General features: G+C 36.0%; 1 protein-coding gene across 1 annotated transcript; it reads right to left on the bottom strand.

The window, feature by feature from the left end:
* Window positions 1–595: 595 nt before the first annotated feature.
* LOC135154849 (nectin-2-like) lies at window positions 596–19,412 on the bottom strand. The gene is made up of 8 exons (XM_064103048.1): window positions 19,061–19,412; window positions 13,779–14,102; window positions 11,959–12,191; window positions 9,619–9,718; window positions 8,968–9,066; window positions 5,328–5,393; window positions 3,889–4,188; window positions 596–2,183 (listed from the first exon to the last, which is right to left on the bottom strand). Exons 1-8 carry the CDS (start codon window positions 19,104–19,106, stop codon window positions 2,110–2,112), a joined length of 1,242 nt encoding a protein of 413 aa, XP_063959118.1. The 5' UTR covers window positions 19,107–19,412; the 3' UTR covers window positions 596–2,109.
* Window positions 19,413–20,009: the final 597 nt, after the last annotated feature.

Genomic DNA, 20,009 nt, shown 5'->3' with positions numbered 1-20,009 from the left:
TTAACATAAAGTAAGATAAGAATTGTACAAGCCAAAATGACTTGCATTTTGGATAACAGTAAGGAAGAATTCAAAATGTGGACTTAGTTTTTGTAACAGCAAAGAAAAAAGGTGTTAATTGTAACTTGGCATATATGTTTTGTTAAAGTTGTGTTATATTTTACAATTGTAACAGAAAGTTTGATTACATACAAGTGTAAGGAACACTTTGCAGAGATTATTTTAAATCAGAATACTGAGGATTGAGAAATTTGAAGCCAAATAACTAAAACTTCTTACATGAAATGTTGCAAGTTGAAGTATGGAAGTGAAATAGTGGTTGAAATTATAATTCCTTAATTGCATGGAACACCGACAGTGGAAATTGTTATATTTCAAAAATTACTCATGTACATTTATGTAAGGGGGAGGAATGTTATATATGAAGGTTTGAATGTAAAGAATAACATAAATGTGTAATAAGGTCTGCATGTACAGACTAGCAACATGTATGAATCTGTATTATGTATACACATGCATAAGTGGAGATTGTACAACACACACAGAGAGACTGTACAATGAAGGAGCAATAAAGAGTCAACAGACATTTTGAGTTAAGCAAAACTGGAGACTTTAATTTGTCATTATTAGGCTGGATGAACCCCAAAACATAACAATCCATGTTTGAAATTCTTGCACGACCTGTATAAATGTGCATTTTGCAGTCAATATAGTCCATTATTGATGGATCAATCTTCGGGAAAAGTTGGATGTCATCAGCATATACACGTACATGATAGTCTACTCCACATCTGTGGAGAATGTCAGATACTTGCTTTGAGTACATCGTAAACAGCAGTGGACCCATTACTGATCCCCGTGGAACACCATACTCCTCTATAGTGTTAGTTGACTTCTCCCCATCGATGTTCAAATTCTATACTTGTCCCATGAGATAGAACTTTAGCCAGCTCAGTGCTCTACAAGTAACCCCATGGTCATCTTGAAGCCTTTTCATCAAAATGTTGTGGTATAAGGTGTCAAAATCAAATGACATGTCAACGAAAACAAATGAAACACTTTCGATTATCAAGAACGCAAATAATATTGTTCTGCAGACTAACAAACGCTGTGTCAGAAGTGTGATTCCTTTTATATGCAAATTGTCTTGGAGTCTCCAAAATTGCTATCATCAATGTGATCCAACAGTTGGGCCGAGACAATCTTTCAAGAAGCTTAGCGAGGAATCTGATGTTTGGGATAGGCCTGTTATTTCATTGAGTCACTTCTTTTAAGTACATGCACCACTGATGCAACTCCAATACATTGTGGGAATTCACCTGTCTGCGATGTGTTGATAATATGCGTCAGCTTGGGTAGAAAAAAATGGAGGTGACGCTTCAGCAACCATGTCTGAAGAGGATCCAAGGGACTTGTTTTATTTTAAGAACATTTTATCATATTCTGGACTTCTTTCACTGTAACTAATCGAAGATCTGAGAGTAAGGGAACATCTCTATCTTTGAAACTCGAAACTTCCAGAGCATTGACATTGAGATTAAAAAATTCCTCACGTTACTAATCTTCTCCTTAAAGAATCTGCATAAAGATGCAGCTGGCATAGCAGGTGAATGTGCATCCCTAAGACAACGTTTGTTTGTGTTCAAAAGATCATTAAGTTCTCTGCACATGTCCTTTGGGCCACTTTCAACGAAGAGGTCATGATAATACGACGTTTGGCCTGATATAATGTTTCAACTGCAGCAGCTTTAGCATCTTTGAAGGCCGTTTTATCACTGCCTGTGTTGCTCTTCAAGGATTTTCCTCATTTCCGCCCATGTCTCCGACGTTCACACGTTGCTACATGCACCTCCTCATTACTATCTCGGTCTGTGATAAACAGGTGCGGTGAGGGTACGAATCGGATCACGGACATCAAGGAGATTATCAATATCCCTATCCAGGGTTTGAACACAACTGTTAACATCCTCGGTAACACAGTCTTTGTCAAGTAAGTAGTAGAAATCCTCGGCAAATGACGAATGATTCATTTGCCAAACTTTCGATACTCTCTAGATTGTACATCAGCTGATGGTATTTCACCTCGGACTGTTCATCTTACAAACATGGTCAGACAAGACGACCGCACACCTTACGACTGATCTGCGACCCGATTTTGGAACAAATCACGTTTTGCTCATTATCTGAAGATGTGAATGGAACATATCATTTTATTTGAGGTTAGAATTAATTGAAATAATTATATTATAACAATTTTGAAAAATTGCAAGCCCTTATTTTGGAGTAAAGTCCAAATTAGTTTCAAATCGTAGCCAATCGTAAGACTGCTATGACGTCATTACGACTAGATATTAAATTCGCTTTTATTCTAAGAATGATGATAGCATAGTCACAAATTTGATCATAGGTATTCGTACGATGATTTCGAACATTACACAGTAACTTATTCCAAGTCTCAATATTAGCATCAAATTCTATTACATTTTATTCTGAAATCGGGTCGGAGACCAGTCGTAAGGTGTGCGGTGGCCTTATTAAGGAACACAGAAAATTCTCATCCTCTCTTGCTATAATTACATCCAACGTGTGAAATAGTCTGTGGGTTGGCTTATACATGTATTGATTAAGTATTGCAGAATATCTTCAATCTGTTTAACACCATATATCTTAGGACAATCATGGTGGACGTTTAAATCTCCAACGAGAATAAGCTTCCCAGGTATCTGATTCAGTATGCAGATGAAGCTGTCAAATTCAAAAGGATCGATCTTAAGGCTTGGTCCCACTGCACTTACGGATGCAGAGAGGATGTATAACGGAAAAGAATCTTGCCATTCGTTGGAAAACGTTATGTATCCGTTGTGTCCTCTTTGCATACGTGTGACATACGCTCTATCCATCGAGCATCCGTTCACATTCCATTGCATGTTCGCCCATTTTGTCCATTGTCTGGATCGAATGAAAACGGATGGAGCCACCCCGAAATTGTGCTTGTCCTCTGTTTCCGTTATGAATACGTTTTGTGTCCGTCGGCAAGTGGGACTAGTCCTTTATATACTAGGAGTGCTTTGTCGCCACTGCTGAGAAGTGATGACAATGAGCTAAGATTCTACTCAAATGTGTTAATCCTTATAAGACCCTTAGTCAATCTCATAATTCAAGCCATAGTCTTTTAACTCATTGTGGGCACTCCAAAGGATGTACTCTTCTGTAAAACAGCACTGCTAAGAGTACATAATTATAAAAAACAGCCAAGCCAGTTTGAAACATATCCTACATTCCTTATTATCTGATTCATGAAAACATCAAAAATCTGTGCAGCGGGCAGCAGCTGGATGAAGCGCCCTCTTAAATTCAGTGTTGCAACAATAATTCATCGAAACTACTTGAATAGCAGAACAAACCTTTACTTGCTAGTCTTACTTCAAACTGACAATTTTTCATATGCAATTAATCTCTAAAGTTATAGAAACATATTAATGGATACAAATGATTTATCTGACAATTTTGTTTTCTATTTCACTTGCAAAGTCGAAAGCTTGCTGACCGCGTATTAAACTGCGCGCAACCATTGTTTACATTGCTATCACGTACATGATTCCAATGGGATATTTGCGCATTTTGTGTTTGACATACCCAAATTAAAAATCCCCATATGAAGTTTTATTTTTTGAAAAACCTCAAAATTGATATTTCGACCAAAATCGAATGATACGACGGTTCGGATGAACGCCAACGAAATGTATAGTATGTGATAGTGCCAAAAGCTGAATTCTGCAAATAGCATGGAGGTTGAATTCGGGCAAGGCCTATCTTTGCAAATTCAAATCCTAGACCAAGTTTGAATATTTATCCTCCTACAGATAAAATGTTTATGATTACATTTACCTTGAGAGTTCAGACCCCATCGTTCATCCAAGATCCCGAGTGCTTCAATGTATCCACACTTGTGTAACGCATTACGCAATGTCCCTCTGGTGGCGTTGATGCCCTCGGTTTTCCGCCAGACGCACAGGACGTGGAATGCCTTGAGCTTTAGATCACTCGCACGTGTATTTCTGTCCTTTTCAGTAAGCATATCAGCTGCTTCGATATGAAGTTCAGTCAGTAAATTCCTCAGTTGACCGTGATCTAGGTTTGTTTCATGTGTCACGTCAAGTATGTCGGTTTCGGTCAACTGTTGCATACCTGTAATTGGTGTGACAAGAAGTGAACCTAATTGGCAATACCAACGACCTCAGATATACCAACGATCTCAGAGAGGGCGTTTCGTGAAAGTTGTCAGCAATGATGAAACTGCCAACGCTTATAATTTTCTTGACATTAGATTGGCCCAGAAGGCAAGTACTTGTCTCTGATTGTTATTAAGAGAAAGAAAGCTTATCATGCAGTGCTAACAACTTTCATGAAATGGTCCCCAATATCTACCCGAGTTCGAAATTGTCCATATTTGTATTTCCAGTAGGAATCATGGTCAGTGTGACGCATGCCTTATGCACCAACGATTAATAACGTATTGCAGTCAGTAATGAGCATTTTCGAGGGAAAATATCACGCAAAAAGCATTGAAATGTTTTCCCTCGTATCAATGACGAGAAAATATATCAGCGGATAGTTTCATAATTTCAACATATCCTAGAGGTAACTTGTCTCTGATTTTTTTCGCACAATTATTACATGTAAACAATACAAATTTCCATCAAATAAATGCTTATATTTAATATAATATGACGTGATGTGTGTGATAATAAGTGTGATGTCAAATCTGTCTTAGTTTACATCGGATTTCGATGGGATATCAGTGTACAGTTAGGTTTCTTTGATTTTTTCTTTTTATTCAAACTGATATTTTTTGTTCGGTGACCTGCCCTTCAATGAATAAAGAGTATATATACCTAGCTAATTAAATAATGCAAGTGCGTAGCGCGAGCTGGACATTTTTGTAAAAAAATAGCAGAGGTACAAGTAGCAGAGATGACTCTGCCATTTTTATCCTCTGTCATTTATTACCTCTGTTATTTTCAACCCTGCCCTCTCAAATCCAACAAAAATTAGCTATAGCGGCCAATTCGAGAAAATGTGTATGAATTATACCCCCTTAGGCAAAAGCTTGATCAACCCCTGTATAATATGTTATAATCATGTGAAGGGAATAGGCGCTGTCCAGAGGTACGAAGTAAACGACAATCGAATAAATGCATGATTCGATCGGTAACATGTTAGCTCCCCCCCCCCCCCATTAAAAAATCTAGGATACGTTTTACATACATTTTATTTTATAATGGCCTCCATGTAAATATATAAATATTCAAAATAATGAGTCTTACCCTGTTTTGGGGCTACTAAGGGCAGGAGCTCATCTTCTAGGTCCGCTAATTGATCTTGCCTCTTTCCTATATGAAGACGTTATAAAAAAATCAACATGTTAAATCATTCTTAAGTTCTTAAACACATATTTAATTTTGTTCTTCATAATTCACCTAAAAAGAAAAACATATATATATATATATATATATATATATATATATATATATATATATATATATTTATATATATATATACATATATAGTTTATAATTAGTATTGAAACTAAGTTTAGGGGCTTGCCTTCTCTACAAGTTTTTGCTTTTCTTGGCAAGTCCCTCCGTTCATTTCTACATTATTTTCATAGATAAAATTATTGCAACACACTGTAGTTTTGTTTAATTTATATTCAACATTTGTTAAGAAATTTCATTGATCTGTCTGTATTATATTGAATATGTATTGTTACTTTGATTATATTTTGAAAAGAAATTGTTGAACTGCCTATAATAATAATGGGTATTTAGAGGCGCTAAAAACAAAAAGTACCATAGCGCGTACAATGTAGGAATAACAATTTAACATTTGCAATAATTACTACAATATTCAAGATAAAAAGGGAAATTAATTATTGAGGAAAAAGGTATGTCTTAAGGGAAGATTTGAAGCCAAGAACACTGGAAGCATTTCTTATTGAAAGAGGGATAGTATTCCAAGTCTTGGCAGCTGCTACAGCAAACCGTTTTTCGGCAGAGGAGAGTTTTGACAAGGGAATGTAAAGTCTGCATGTGTCAGTGATTGAACGAAGATTACGAGATGGTGTGTATAATTTGATGGTATTATTAAAATATTCAGGTGCTAGATGATTTAGAGTTTTGTATACATATAAACAGACTTTAAACTGAATACTTTGGAATAGAGGTAGCCAGTGGAGTTTCTTAAGTAGGGGTGTAGTATGAGTTCGGGATCCAAAGCCAAAAATTAATCGAGCGGCACGATTCTGAATAACCTCAAGTTTTCTTCTATCTCTAGCTGACAAAACAGTATATAAACTATTACAGTAATCTACCCGAGAAAGAATAAGTGCTCGCACAGCACGGTGACATGTCTTAAGATCAATGAATCTACGAATCCTCCACAAATTGCTGAGATGATAATTACAATTGCGGACAACCTGATTTACTTGAGCAGACAGTGTGAACATGTTATCAATGCATACTCCAAGAACAGAAGTTTTAGTGGAGATGGGGATGCATTGACCATTAACATTAAGCTGAATATGTGATATTGATTGCAGATGGCGGGCAGAAGAACAGAGAGCTATGAATTCAGTTTTGGTATTATTCAGCTGGAGATAATTAGATGACATCCACCTAATTATTTCTGAAATACAAAAAGAGGTTTTCTCAAGTGTTTTATTTATGTTATCAAAAGAGCGCGGGTCAAAGGAACAATACAGTTGTACATCATCTGCATAACAAATATACTGTAGACCATGTTTATTGATAATGTCAGAGATGGGAGTGATATACAAACTAAACAGAATCGGCCCGATAACTGACCCTTGGGGTACCCCAAACTCAGTGACCCACGGGTCAGACAACTCTCCGGCTATGCTTACCCTAGATGACCAACCAGTCAGGTAAGACTTAAACCATTTAAGAGCTAGACCAGATATGTAAAATCGAGATTTTAAGCGATTCAGTAGTATGGTATGATCCACAGTGTCAAAAGCTGCACTTAGGTCCAATGTGACGAAGAAAACACACTTATGCTGATCAAAATATGAAAGAACATCATTCTGCAATATCAAAAGGGCTGTCTCAGTGCTGAAATGGGATCTATATGCTGACTGCATTGGATCGTATAAACCATTATAATTTACGTGTTCTGTTAGTTGAATTGATACTACCTTTTCTATCACTTTAGCAATATGTGAAATATTACTAACAGGCCTATAATTACATAATGTGTCTTTATTCAGATTGTTTTTTCTTGAATATTGGTGTCACTATAGCCTGATGAACACCATCTGGAAATGTACCCGATGATAATGAGCGAAGGAATATTGCAATTGGTTGAGAATCTGTTAAAGAAGTGGCATTAGACATATTGCTCACAATGCGTTCGATATTATCCTCACTGACAACTTCAAAACAATTCAACATACTTTCATGAAAAGAACTGACTTCTTGACTATCTACACTTCTTGGTTCAGGTGTATTTGTGACATTGTTGCGGATATCACTTATCTTCTTGACAAAGAACAAAGAAAAACGATTTGCTAGATCAAGAGGATTATCATACACAGGGAGAAATTTAACATTCTTGTGGAGCAGATTATTAACAACATTAAATTAAACTGTTTTGGCATTGGCTTTACAGAGTAACTCCGTATAGTATTTTGCTTAGCCTTAACTATGAGGTCGTTAACATGCTTGTTAGCTAGCTTAAAAGATGTGTGATCAGTGTCTGAAGAACTTTTGATCCATTTCCGTTCAATCCGTCTTCTTTCTTGATGCGCAGTAAGGATTTCCTCATTGAACCAAGGATTGCGAACCCTTGTGGAGCGGAGACATGATTTCTGAGGAGCAAACCCATTACCGCATAAATCTAGGCTATATCTAAATCTATGTTATTTAAAGAGAAATGCCAGTAGTTGCAGTAAACACTGATTCATGAGAAAGTCTGTAAAACCAGGCTTAATTGTCAGTATATCATCGAGGATGTAGATCTGGTACAGTTACATAAACTGAACTTTGTGAAATCTTGAAATATACGCTGAAAAATATTCACACTGAAGATCACCAACACAGATAAGCGCACGTGGGACAGTGTGTTGTTATTGCTTTGAATGTCGTGCCCGACGCTTGACCCCTGTGCTTATTTGCTAATTTCTCAGCAATTACACAATTTCTTCCAGAATCCTTTAGCACATTCTTTATTTATACAAACATACACTTTGGTGGTCATTTCATTGGATTCTGTACGAACTCATTTTGATATCGTTACCAAAACTGGCATTTACCTTTAAATACTGTTCATATCCAGAGGAATACATCCGTGGGGGGGGGGGGGGAGGGGGAGGATAACCCTAATGGAAATATTGGCGCAAACATATCTATTTGCCCTAAACATCATTTTGACAACTTGAACAAAACAATTCATAATATGTAAAATGTAAATAAATATACAAAAACCCTACTAAGCTTGGCATAAAAATAGTAGTTGAACTTACAAAATTGTAATTCTATATTACAATTTGGCACACAAAGCGTTCCGAAAAGTTCAATACATAAATACATGTGTATTGTTTTACTTTCGCCCCCATTGTCGATGGAAATATGAATCGATGGTCCTAGTTATATATATTGTCCAAGCTCCTTGACTTTTCTCCTCTCTCTCCTTCTGTCGATATTGAAAATTCCGTTTGACAGAACTTTAGGTATCTTAATAAGATTAAAACCAATACTGATGTAACAAATCAAAATGTTTAAGTAACGGCCGCCTTTTAAAATATGTTATAATCAAAATAAATTTGAATGTAAGATAAACTGAAATGATGTCCTTTCAAATTTCTTTAAATAGTTCATTTCAAATATATTTTCAAAGATGACCGAGAAACTTCATTCATTTCATTTTTAAATTGAAAATTGAACTCACTTTTCCGAAGAATATAGACGATGGTAAGCACAGCAATAATGACTAAGAAAAGTAGGCTTGTTGCAATCCAAGCTGTACTTCCGCTTGATAGACCAATCTCTGTTGATAGATAGATATACATTAGAACTACCACTGCTTTAAATATGCAAAACATTAAGGTAATTTGTGCTGAAGACTTACACGTTTATCTAAATATAGCGATTGAAATGAAGCCAATACAGAACGAATCCTACACAGGGGCGGATTTAGCTTTTTTCCAAGGGAGGGATTTGTCCAGGGCCCTGGAAACGATTTTTAGTTTTACAGGGATGCTGGTTTAAACTGGACAAGCAAGAAAAGGAAATTGACAAGCAAAGAAATATAATAAATAAATATTTATTTTAAAAAATAAATAAATGGTTCACCATGAAATTAAGATAATTTTCGTCCCCCAAAATAAAGGTGATACGGCATTTTCTACTGCAGCAATAGCTCCGGTCTTAGATGACATATGGTTATAGTTACGATTGCAAAAGAGTATTTGGTTCACAATAATGTAAATATAGGGGTAAGGGTTTATTCGAGCAAGTAACATAAGTAATGTGTCATAATTCTGTATAGCTGTCTTATATAATCATCATTAATTTGACGAAATATCAAGATATGACGTACCTGGCAAATACTTGACAGTCACCACCAGCGTTGACGTGCCATTGACACTTTCACCAGTAGCTACGCATACGAAATCCTCTCCTATTTCATTTATTGATACCTGTTTAGGATCAATGAAAACGTTGTTATGACATCAGTCGAAAAAGAAATTAATTATTGACATTATTATTGACCTCAGTAGAAAAGGACCGCCATGTAATCATTTATATTACTCTCATTTTATTACATTTATTTTATTTCATTTCATTTATCTATTTATTCATTTATTCAATTCATCTTAGATCCCACTCTCCAGTACTTTCTGGCTCTCACTGCTTTAAAGAGCGATATTATACTTCTATACGACGTGAAAAGACAATCTGCGAACGAACGATGTACCCACCTAGAAAATAATGTTAATAAACACTTCCAAGAGGTTTCAAAATTGTTCTCCATTTATTTGTTTTTAAAGCAATGATACGACGTTATATTTATTATGAATATTTTTGTATAATGTTGCGTCTGAACTGTTTGAAATTGTTTAAAAAAATGTTCTCTTTAGGCTTTAAAAAGATATTTGATAATGTTCCCAAGAAAGAAACGCACATGTACATATAAATTACATGTTCAAAATATAATAGCAAAAATTTATGCAAAAAATGTTTAATTAATATTAAGGCCATACATTTAGAAAAAAAAAATACTTAAGAAATATATCCATAGGTTTGAGCTAGCATAATTATGTTTTTATGATGCGTTTGTGTTAACGGGGATAGCATCCAGGTACACAATTTTTAAATGAGCAGTGTGTTTTTAAATTGTGACTTTTACATGTTAATGGGCTTACCTACAAATTGACAAAAATATAGCGAACACTAATCCCTTTTTCCAGAGTGTTGGCATAACTAATCGTACCCCTAAATACTATCTCGCTTAACAAGGAATAGGACCGAATATTCAAATACAATATTGAATAAGAATTTAAGTAATATTAAAATAGTACTTAGCCTATGATTTTTATGTTTAAACAGCAGTAAACAGTAAACGGGGTTCGGGGGTAAAACAAGTAAAAGAAATAAGGGAAAAAATAAGAAGGAGGAAGATGAGTATAAGAAAAAGAAGAAGAAAAAAAGAAAAACAAGACAAAAGAAGGACAAAGACGAGCAGGAGGTGGAGGAGGAGAAGAAAAATATAGAAGAAGTACCTGTAGCAGTAGAAGTAGTATTTGAAAAAAAAAATAATTATAATACGAAGAAGGATAAATAATAATATAGGGTATTTATATTGCGCACATATCCACCTTGTTAGGTGCTCAAGGCGCTCCTATATTACCCGGCTAAGCTAGGCGTTCATAGCGCACACAGCTTTTTAAGGAATTACTTCCTACCGGTACCCATTTACCTCACCTGGGTTGAGTGCAGCACACTGTGGATCAGTTTCTTGCTGAAGGAAATTACGCCATGGCTGGGATTCGAACCCACGACCCTCTGTTTCAAAGTCCGAAGACTAATCCACTGGGCCACAACGCTCCACGTTGAGATAAAGATAATTTTAAAAAATCAAATCGCGCTTCGCGCTCCTATTATTCATTAAGTTCCGGATAAATGTTCACGAATGTAAATGCTGCTTAAAAATGTCCTGCTCTCAGATATAAATTCATAAGAATTTATATTTTGGCATGAGTTTACCTTACATTGATTATTGTACAAAAATAAGATACAAAAACTGCAAAATAAGTATGCCCGAATAATTTTGAATAAGGACTATCTTACTCCCCAACATGAATGGTTGTCTACACTCAAATGGCAAACAGTGGAGGAACGTATCAAATATCAATTTTGTGTTCTTGCTTTCAAAACACAAAACGATTTAGCCTTATCTGCAAACGTAATGTAACTTATAAAACACGACATTCTGAACTATGTCCCCTTCCAATACGCTGGCAGATTATTAAAGAAAATCTTTTGAATATGTTGCTGCCGTCGTATTTAATTCTCTCCATTGTATACACAAAATGCACGTCCCTCCATGCATTTGAAAAACACTGTAAATCATTAAAATTCTGACTGTCATACATGTAATTAAACTGAATAACTTGATCTAAATGTAATGATTCCATGAGTAATTGTTGATTTCACTCTATATGTATATAATGTTTTCTGTTTTTACTATATCATATGTTACATACATTGATTTGCTATGATGTTGAAGCGCCTTTGGAAAGCAGTTTTGCATAACTGAACAGGCCTACCCTGCAGTATAAAATAATTAAAACCGATAAATGAATAGATATGTATCGTAGATTACACATATTTACCTTTACTCAAACTTTGAACGTAGATAACAAAAAAGGCTACATACCCAAAGCTGTGATGATATGTTGAAAACCCCATCTTTCTCGTAAATTTGTTGTTCTGTATTGTTCTTCACACTGCCATCACTGCTCGTCCACGTCACATTTGCTGGAGGTCGGGCATTATAAATATTGCAGTCAAGTGTAACTCCTTCTTCGTCCTCCTCAATAATAAAGGAGCATCTACCTGGCTCAGTAGTCTCACATGATGATATAATTGGTACTTGTGGATTAGCTAAAGCTATCAAGCAAAAAAATTGAGAGGGTGTGTATGTCATTAATGGATGCTGATCACAGGGGAGGGGGGGGGGGTATATCTCCCACAATATTTCAAGTGGGGGTGGCCCCAGGATGGCCTGCGTTATCGCCGGGAAAATGAAAAAAGGGAAAATGGAAAAAAAAAGGAAATGAAAAGGGAAAAAGTAAAGGTAAATGAATAACATAAAGAGTAGAAAGGTAAAAAGAAAGGAAAGAAGAACATGACTAGTGAGAAAGGACAAGGCATCCCAAATTACTCATAAATGAGTGGGAAAAGAGATGGCAAAATGGAACGGGTATTCATTGCAGGAAAGGGAAAGAAAAGATCCAAAAAGAAACAGGAAATGATGTAGAATAGATTTTGCTGAAATCCTAGGGGAAAAGCTAAACTGAAAAAATGAACAAAAGGGAAAAAGGTGGATTTAGAATACGGAGGGGCTGTCGAGGATTAGAAATACAGAACGTGAAGAAAGAATGGGATGGCATATGACATTGTTTATGAAGTATATTATTATAGGCTTGCTAAATTTCTATAACGGACGCAGTCAATGCCGCCCATGCATTGGCTTTATCCCTTGCTAGGCCAGAATTTCATTTTTTAAATGCCAAAAATTCTCTCTTGCTTCATTCGCTCGCCGTGTCTTAGAAATTTCCCTACATTCACCATCTGTTGTACCCTTCAAAATATTTGGCTTATTACGCCACTGCGTTGAAGTAATATTTTTTTTTGGTTTAACCTACATGTGCACCCGGGATTTCGTTAAGAATATCGGTCATCTTTGATTGAAAATGACTGAATCTCAAGAGGTGTGCACCCAGACTCCATCCAAGTAGTACTGGCGTACAAACGGAAGGCTTCGGCCCCAAAAGTTTTACGACCAAGAACAACAAAGAAAAGGCGAAAAGAAATAAAAGAAAGGAACCGTGTAAAACATGTTATTTATCTGAGTATCATGTCAAGAGCTATATAAGATTGTAAGAAGAAGGTGGACTTTTTTTGTCGCGCTCGCTTTGTTCGCTCGGGACTTTTGATTAAGAAACTTTTCGCACACCTGATCGATGCACCGTCAGTTTTTTTTACTCACCACGCTACTCCCGCATAGAGCTTCTCGCTGATGCTCGCGTACATTCGTCGAAATTATGTTCACATGATATGAGAGGGAAATGTTTGGCTCTTGCCCCCCCCCCCCTCCCTGCCATCGACCCCCGTAACGCCCCTGCCTTCAACTGAGATGAATTAAAAAACGTACATGTAATTCTGTTATAGTTTTTTTTTTAATTTATAAAGCTGACATGTTTAACCAATGACACCTTCCCCAAGGAATCTTCTCTCAGAAAATGTTCCTTCAAAATTTCCTTCATACATTCTTATTTGAACATTCTAATTACGATTTCTCTGACATTTTGCATGTGATATTTTCGCCTTAATTTTTTTCAGATAATCATACCCCCTTGACTTGTTTACCTGACATTTTGGTAACAGGGCCAACTAAAAATTCACTCAGTGCTCAAACCTTTATTTACAGATAAGAAAATTGTATAAATATTTCTTAAAAACTGTTACATTTACCTATGACCCTCAGGTCGGTATATCCTCTTTGATTGTCAAAGTGGTGAGGTACAACAATACATGAATAGGTTGTCTCGTCGAGAAGCAAGACATCGTTTATCACCAATCTATAGTCGTCTCCAATTCTAAACCGCTCAAAACCTGGTATAGGATCTGTAAATCCCATATAGTCACTTGCAATGAGTATTGCATCATCGTCTGGAGCTCCACTGAACTCATGTTTATACCAGTAAACTGCAAGTACAGGAACAGAGAAACTGCAGGGAAGCGAGACGTTTCTCCCAAGCACTGCTGTAATTGATTCCTCGGTTAAAAGGTTAAATGCTGTAGACGAAGATAAAAACAAATGACGTTTAACTTGGTTACACTTCGTAATTCCGAAGGTTCTTTATTCCGAAGGTTCGTAATTCCGAAACACGTAAATTGCCTATACATCGATGTTCGTTAATCCGAAAACGAAAAAGGATTCGTTAATCCGAACATTTGTGGCGTTATACCGAAAACGAAATAAGGTTCGTTGTTCCGAAGGTTCGTTAATCCGAAAACTATATAAGGTTCGTTATTCCGAAGGTTCGATAATCCGAAAATGAAATAAGGTTCGTTATTCCGAAGGTTCATTAATCCGAAAACAAAATAAGGTTCGTTAATCCGAAGGTTCATAAGTCCGAAAACGAAATAAGGTTCGTTAATCCGAAAATCAAATAAGGTTCAAATTTCCGAAAATGAAATTAATTCATTTTGGTAACAAAAACGGTGTTGTCCTTGCAAGATAACAGGATATTATGCAATAATAGTTATAACGAACGATGATACACGTGTGTGTTGTGGCCAAAGCATGTATTGATTTAAGAATAGGCGCCCGGATCAAGTATACGCTTAATTTCGATTTTATCTGAGCAATTGCTGCCCAAGCAAATGGTTTAAAATGCAGGGGATTAAATGTGTTGGTCGCGTGCGAGTAACCTCCAGATAATAGGATTTGTATTGGAGGGGATGTCATTTTTAATAAGAGCTTCTCCTAAAAATTAATCTAAAATGTATATTTTAAAAAGAGTATTTATTTTGAAAAAAGGGAATTTACCATTGTGCACAAATAGCATTTCCCTGTAATTTTTTTTTAGGGGGGTGCAAGTGCCCCCTGCTACCCTCCCCCTGGCGGATCCAACTTTCGCCAATAGTTGGGAGGCGAATTTTTTTTCACCCATAATTTCCCCGATCAGCAGCTTAAAGTTGATTTTTGTTTATTTCTTTGAAAGGGTAGTCCTAACAGCCTATAATTAGCTATATTCTTATAAAATAAAGTAAATATGTAATAATATCATAAACCCTTTTTAAATAATGCGAGCGCGAAGCGCGAGCTATATATTTTGTTGAAAATGTGATGGGCAATATGTTTGTGATCTTCAAAACAAGATGGCTATATAACTAGATAACAGCTGCGAGCAAGAAGCGCGAACAGAAATTTTAATTGTAAGCTCTGACCTGATCTAAAAAGGACATGTCAAAGGATTTTTGCAGTTAGCCATGAAGACGATACATGTTTCAACCAAGGCCGGCGGAACGTATTTTCCTTTTTTTGGGGGAAGCCAAAAAAGGTGCACTTATATGCCAAAACGGGCATTTTGGTGCAAACGGATATTTTCACCATAAGATTATCATTTGTGTAAAGTTGGATTTATTGGCATTAATTGAGTTGAGCAAAGTTTTTTAAATTTATTTTTGATTGATAAGATAAATATTAAGGTTTTATTTTCGCAAGCAAGCGTAGCGAGCAAGTGGTTTGGAAAAAAATCAAATCTGAAGTTATAAAACTCGCTTTTTGGTCAATTATGGACCTAATTACTGGGGCATCCTTGTGAGATATTGCGAGCGAATCACTAGCTCAAACTTTGGAGATTTCATGTAGGCCTAATAAGACATGATAATAATAATATAATAATAATAATAATGGTATTATTTACCAAGGGTAGTCACTTCAGTTCTGAAAACTGTTCTCCTAGTGGGCCCTGCTATTATTATTACCACGGCATTAGCTGGGCTGCCTAGCTAGGCGCCCAAAGGAAGGCATTTAATTAATTTCTTCATACCGTGTACCCATTCACCTCACGGGGGTTGAGTGCAGCACAGTGTGGATAAATTTCTTGTTGAAGGAATTACGCCATGGCTGGGATTCGAACCTACGACCATCTGTTTCATAGTTAGAAGACTAATCCACTGGGCCACAACTACCACATAAAAAGTAAACATTCCGAGCATTTTTTGTAATCATGAAAAACGGATTAAAAATTGTTACACTAGGCGTAACGATCAATATAATTTTATTAACATTTATATTCTTTATCACCATTTTTATTATGATCATCGTTTGGGATTATTATGATCATCATTAGGATTATTTTTATTTTATTACCAGCAGAAGCTCTTATTAAAAATGACATCCCCTCCAATACAAATCCTATTATCTGGAGGTTACTCGCACGCGACCAACACACTTAATCCCCTGCATCTTTAAACCATTTGCTTGGGCAGCAATTGCTCAGATAGAATCGTAATTAAGCGTATGCTTGATCCGGGCGCCTATTCTTAAATCAATACATGCTTTGACCACAACACACACGTGTATCATCGTTCGTTATAACTATTATTGCATAATATCCTGTTATCTTGTAAGGACAACATCGTTTTTGTTACCAAAATGAATTAATTTCATTTTCAGAAATACGAACCTTATTTAATTTTCGGATTAACGAACCTTGTTTTGTTTTCGGACTAATGAACCTTCGGATGAACGAAACTTATTTCGATTTCGGATTAACGAACCTTCGGACTTACGAACCTCATTTCGTTTTCAGACTAACGAACCTTCGGAACTACGAACCTCGTTTCGTTTTCGGATTAAGAACCTTCGGAATTACGAACCTCACTTCGTTTTCAGATTAAAGAACCTTCGGAATTACGAACCTTATTTCGTTTTCGGATTAACAAACCTTCGGAATTACGAACCTCATTTCGTTTTCGGATAAACGAACCTTCGGAATTACGAACCTTCGGAATATCCGAACCTTCGGAATAACGAAGCTTCGGAATTACGAATGTATGCGGTTTAACTTGACCCCTGTAGCAGTTCTAACACGCCCGATCAAAATAAGATTATCATAATCGGGATCATAATGTTTTACAAAATAGTGAAGTGGATCCTGGTCTAAAAAGAAACATTTTCATCCAAAACATTAATACCGGCAAATAGAACCAGCCGTTAAAGTCATAAGCAAATTTTTATATTAGCTTAAAACAACTTCACGTGATAAAGCTATTGCCAATCAATTGATTAGAAGTGACCACCTGATCCTGATGCGTTATGCCAGTTGGGCCTATACGCATGGGTGGAAATCCCAGGGCGGGGGGGGGGGGGGGACGCGTCCCCCTACCCAAAATAGTAGGGGGACACAATACCAAATATCCCCTTACTATTTTTTGGTATTTTATGATGGAAAGAAATAGATCACCTAAAATGGAAATGAAACATCTATTTAAGATTGCCTTAAAAATATGGGTAATACCCCCCTCCTTTTTTTAAGCTTGTCAAATTTATTTTGATCAGAACGACCTTACATTTGGGATGATAACCTTTTTTTTTGCTTGTAAAATTTATTTCGTTCGAAATGACCTTACATTTGGGGTGATAACCTTTTTTTCTTTATTTTTTTTTTTGCTTGTCAAATTTTCCAGCCTCTGGTCCCTCTACATTTGGGGAGAGATTTCCGCCCTTGCCTATACGCCGCCAAAAATATTCTCCCAAGATTTTAGATTCATTCCCCCGTCACCCTCCCCTCAATGATCATAACATCCTGGATTCGTCCCTAACTAAAAGGCGGTGTATTTAAATCGATCTTCAATGTTGCATCCAACAAAGTTAGATTAAAAATTCATTAATTTAGTAGCAAATTTTTGTTATATTGTATTATGTCATACTTTCCTTATGTTATATTTCAAAACATTGTTTTCTTTTTTCACATAGAAGTATATACAAATCTAATTTTCCTTAAATTAATTGGAAAATCATTCTAAATTTCATGATGCGTACAAATTAAAGGACGTATTACTGTTGTATACGATAAGCTCTGATAATTATTTTTATGTTGTTTTTGCATACATTGTAAAACGAAATATTCAAGTCTTATAGTGAATGAGGTTTATTAATAAATTCAAACCACTCTCTCATTCAAAATGGCGCTTTCCCTATTCAAAATCACTCTTATTCAAAATGGGCCTGTCCTTATTCAAACTAATCTCTCAGTTTCCAAAATGACCCTCTCTTTATCCAGGATGACTCTCCCCTTATTCAAAATGGCTCTCTCAGTATCCAAAATTACTCTTTCCTTATTCAAATCTGGTATCACCCTATGAAAAGAGACTTTCTCCTTATTCGAAATGGCTCTCTCTCTCTCTCTCTGAATTCAAAATAGCACTCTTCTTAATCGAAATGGTGCTATTCTTATTCAAAATGACACTCTTTTTATTACAAATGGCTCTGTCCTTATTAAAAATGGCTTTCTCTTTATTCAAAGTGGCCCTCTCCTTATTCAAAATGGTCTTCTCCTTATCCAAAACGGCCCTCTCCTTATTCAAAATGACTCTCTCCTTATCCAAAACGGCCCTCTCCTTATTCAAAATGACTCTCTCCTTATCCAAAACGGCCCTCTCCTTATTCAAAATGACTCTCTCCTTATTCAAAATGGCTCTCTCTCCTTATTCAAATAACTGTCATTATCATGATAGGCCAACCATTACTGTGTGCCACCTTAAATTCATGTGTCTGGAAATATCGATGATCACCTCCCCATCACCAAACATGCCAAAACAAACCGACACCATTGCCTCCCATACTTGATCATTTTGTTCCATTGTTTCATATGTCTGGGTATTTTGTTCCTACTATTGGATAATAAGAAATGTAGCATATAATATAACGTTAGTATGTTTTTTTTTTATTTGCAAAGATTTTTTGGGCGTGCATATTTTCATAGTTACTCTTCCGATTTCATAAAATTATGCGCTATTTTCCAGTTTGGTCGAATCGTTACAAGCGTACCCCGATTTCTGGGTAGCCCCAGCTTGCACATTTTTAGTATAAAATATCCTCCTTAGATATGCATCAGATTGCACAGTTTAAAGAAAAAAGAAGGAACTCCCGCCACCCCAAAGGCAACACACACACCCGCCCGTCCGCCCACCCGCACCCACAGTAAAATGTATTGTCAAGGGAGATAAATGACACTTACACGCTGCTCCGACGAACATCCAACAGAAAACCAAAGGAGTCAACATGCTGGCAGCAGGCCCAGACCCGAGTAGGGCTACCAATTCATTAGTCCATTTTCATAAACAACTACAAACTGTATCCTTATTGAGCCTTCCTAATGGGCTGGAAATAACATCATTCGATATTTCTGCGTGATGCTAAATCAAAAGACTGATGGAGCGATATCTGGAACAAAAAAACATGAAGAAATTCTCGTTCGTGAAATTTTCATCAACAAAGACGCTTGCAGACCTTATCCAATATAGTTTAGATTGAACAGTGCTTAGATCATAGAAATGAAATGACTGCATCGGTTGTTTGCAGCTGTAATCAAGTTATTAATTTTTCAGAATATCAATAATTTGTAAATCATTAACCTGCACATTCGAATATGCAAATAATCTTTGTAACATACAGATAGTCACGTTTAATCGCTTTAATGACAATTTGTTTACCAATGTATCGATATAATTACGTTTATCTACTGATAAGAAATAAGTATATGACTTTTTATAGTTTCTTGATTCCTCTTTTTTTATTGCAGTTAAGTACTGAAATGAGTGTATGTGTTAGTAATATTATGTTTCTTGTCATTTTCCAAATGTAGATTGTATTGTAATTTGTTAATGTTACACGGGTAAAAGGTCATGCGTTTTGAGTTGGGCCCGTTTCCGTTACAACTCAAATTTTTCTCAAAAATCGCACCATTTCATACGATTGTATTTTTTCTTATGTTTGACATCCTATACCCATAAAAGTATATATATTTTGAAAGGAAATTGTCTGAGGAATTCAAAAATGCAATCAGAAAAGACATAGGGTAATGTCATAAAAATTTAAAGGTCGAAGTATGTGGAAAACTGTGAAAAAATATACTTCCGAATAAATCTGAGAATCAGATAAACTTTACACCCTATAGGGAAATAACA

The sequence above is a fragment of the Lytechinus pictus genome, chromosome 8 (genome assembly GCF_037042905.1).
Source record: "Lytechinus pictus isolate F3 Inbred chromosome 8, Lp3.0, whole genome shotgun sequence".
NCBI lineage: Eukaryota > Metazoa > Echinodermata > Echinoidea > Temnopleuroida > Toxopneustidae > Lytechinus > Lytechinus pictus.
This window is presented reverse-complemented; position numbering and strand designations above follow the sequence as displayed.

Excerpts from the sequence above, each read along its gene's own strand:
- LOC135154849 (XM_064103048.1), bottom strand. The coding sequence starts at position 19,106 with ATGTTGACTCCTTTGGTTTTCTGTTGGATGTTCGTCGGAGCAGCGT. Across the intron at positions 9,719-11,958 it reads ACATATCATCACAGCTTTGG|GTATCAATAAATGAAATAGG; the intron begins GTATGTAGCCTT and ends GATCCTAAACAG. Across the intron at positions 9,067-9,618 it reads GACTGTCAAGTATTTGCCAG|AGATTGGTCTATCAAGCGGA; the intron begins GTACGTCATATC and ends ATCTATCAACAG.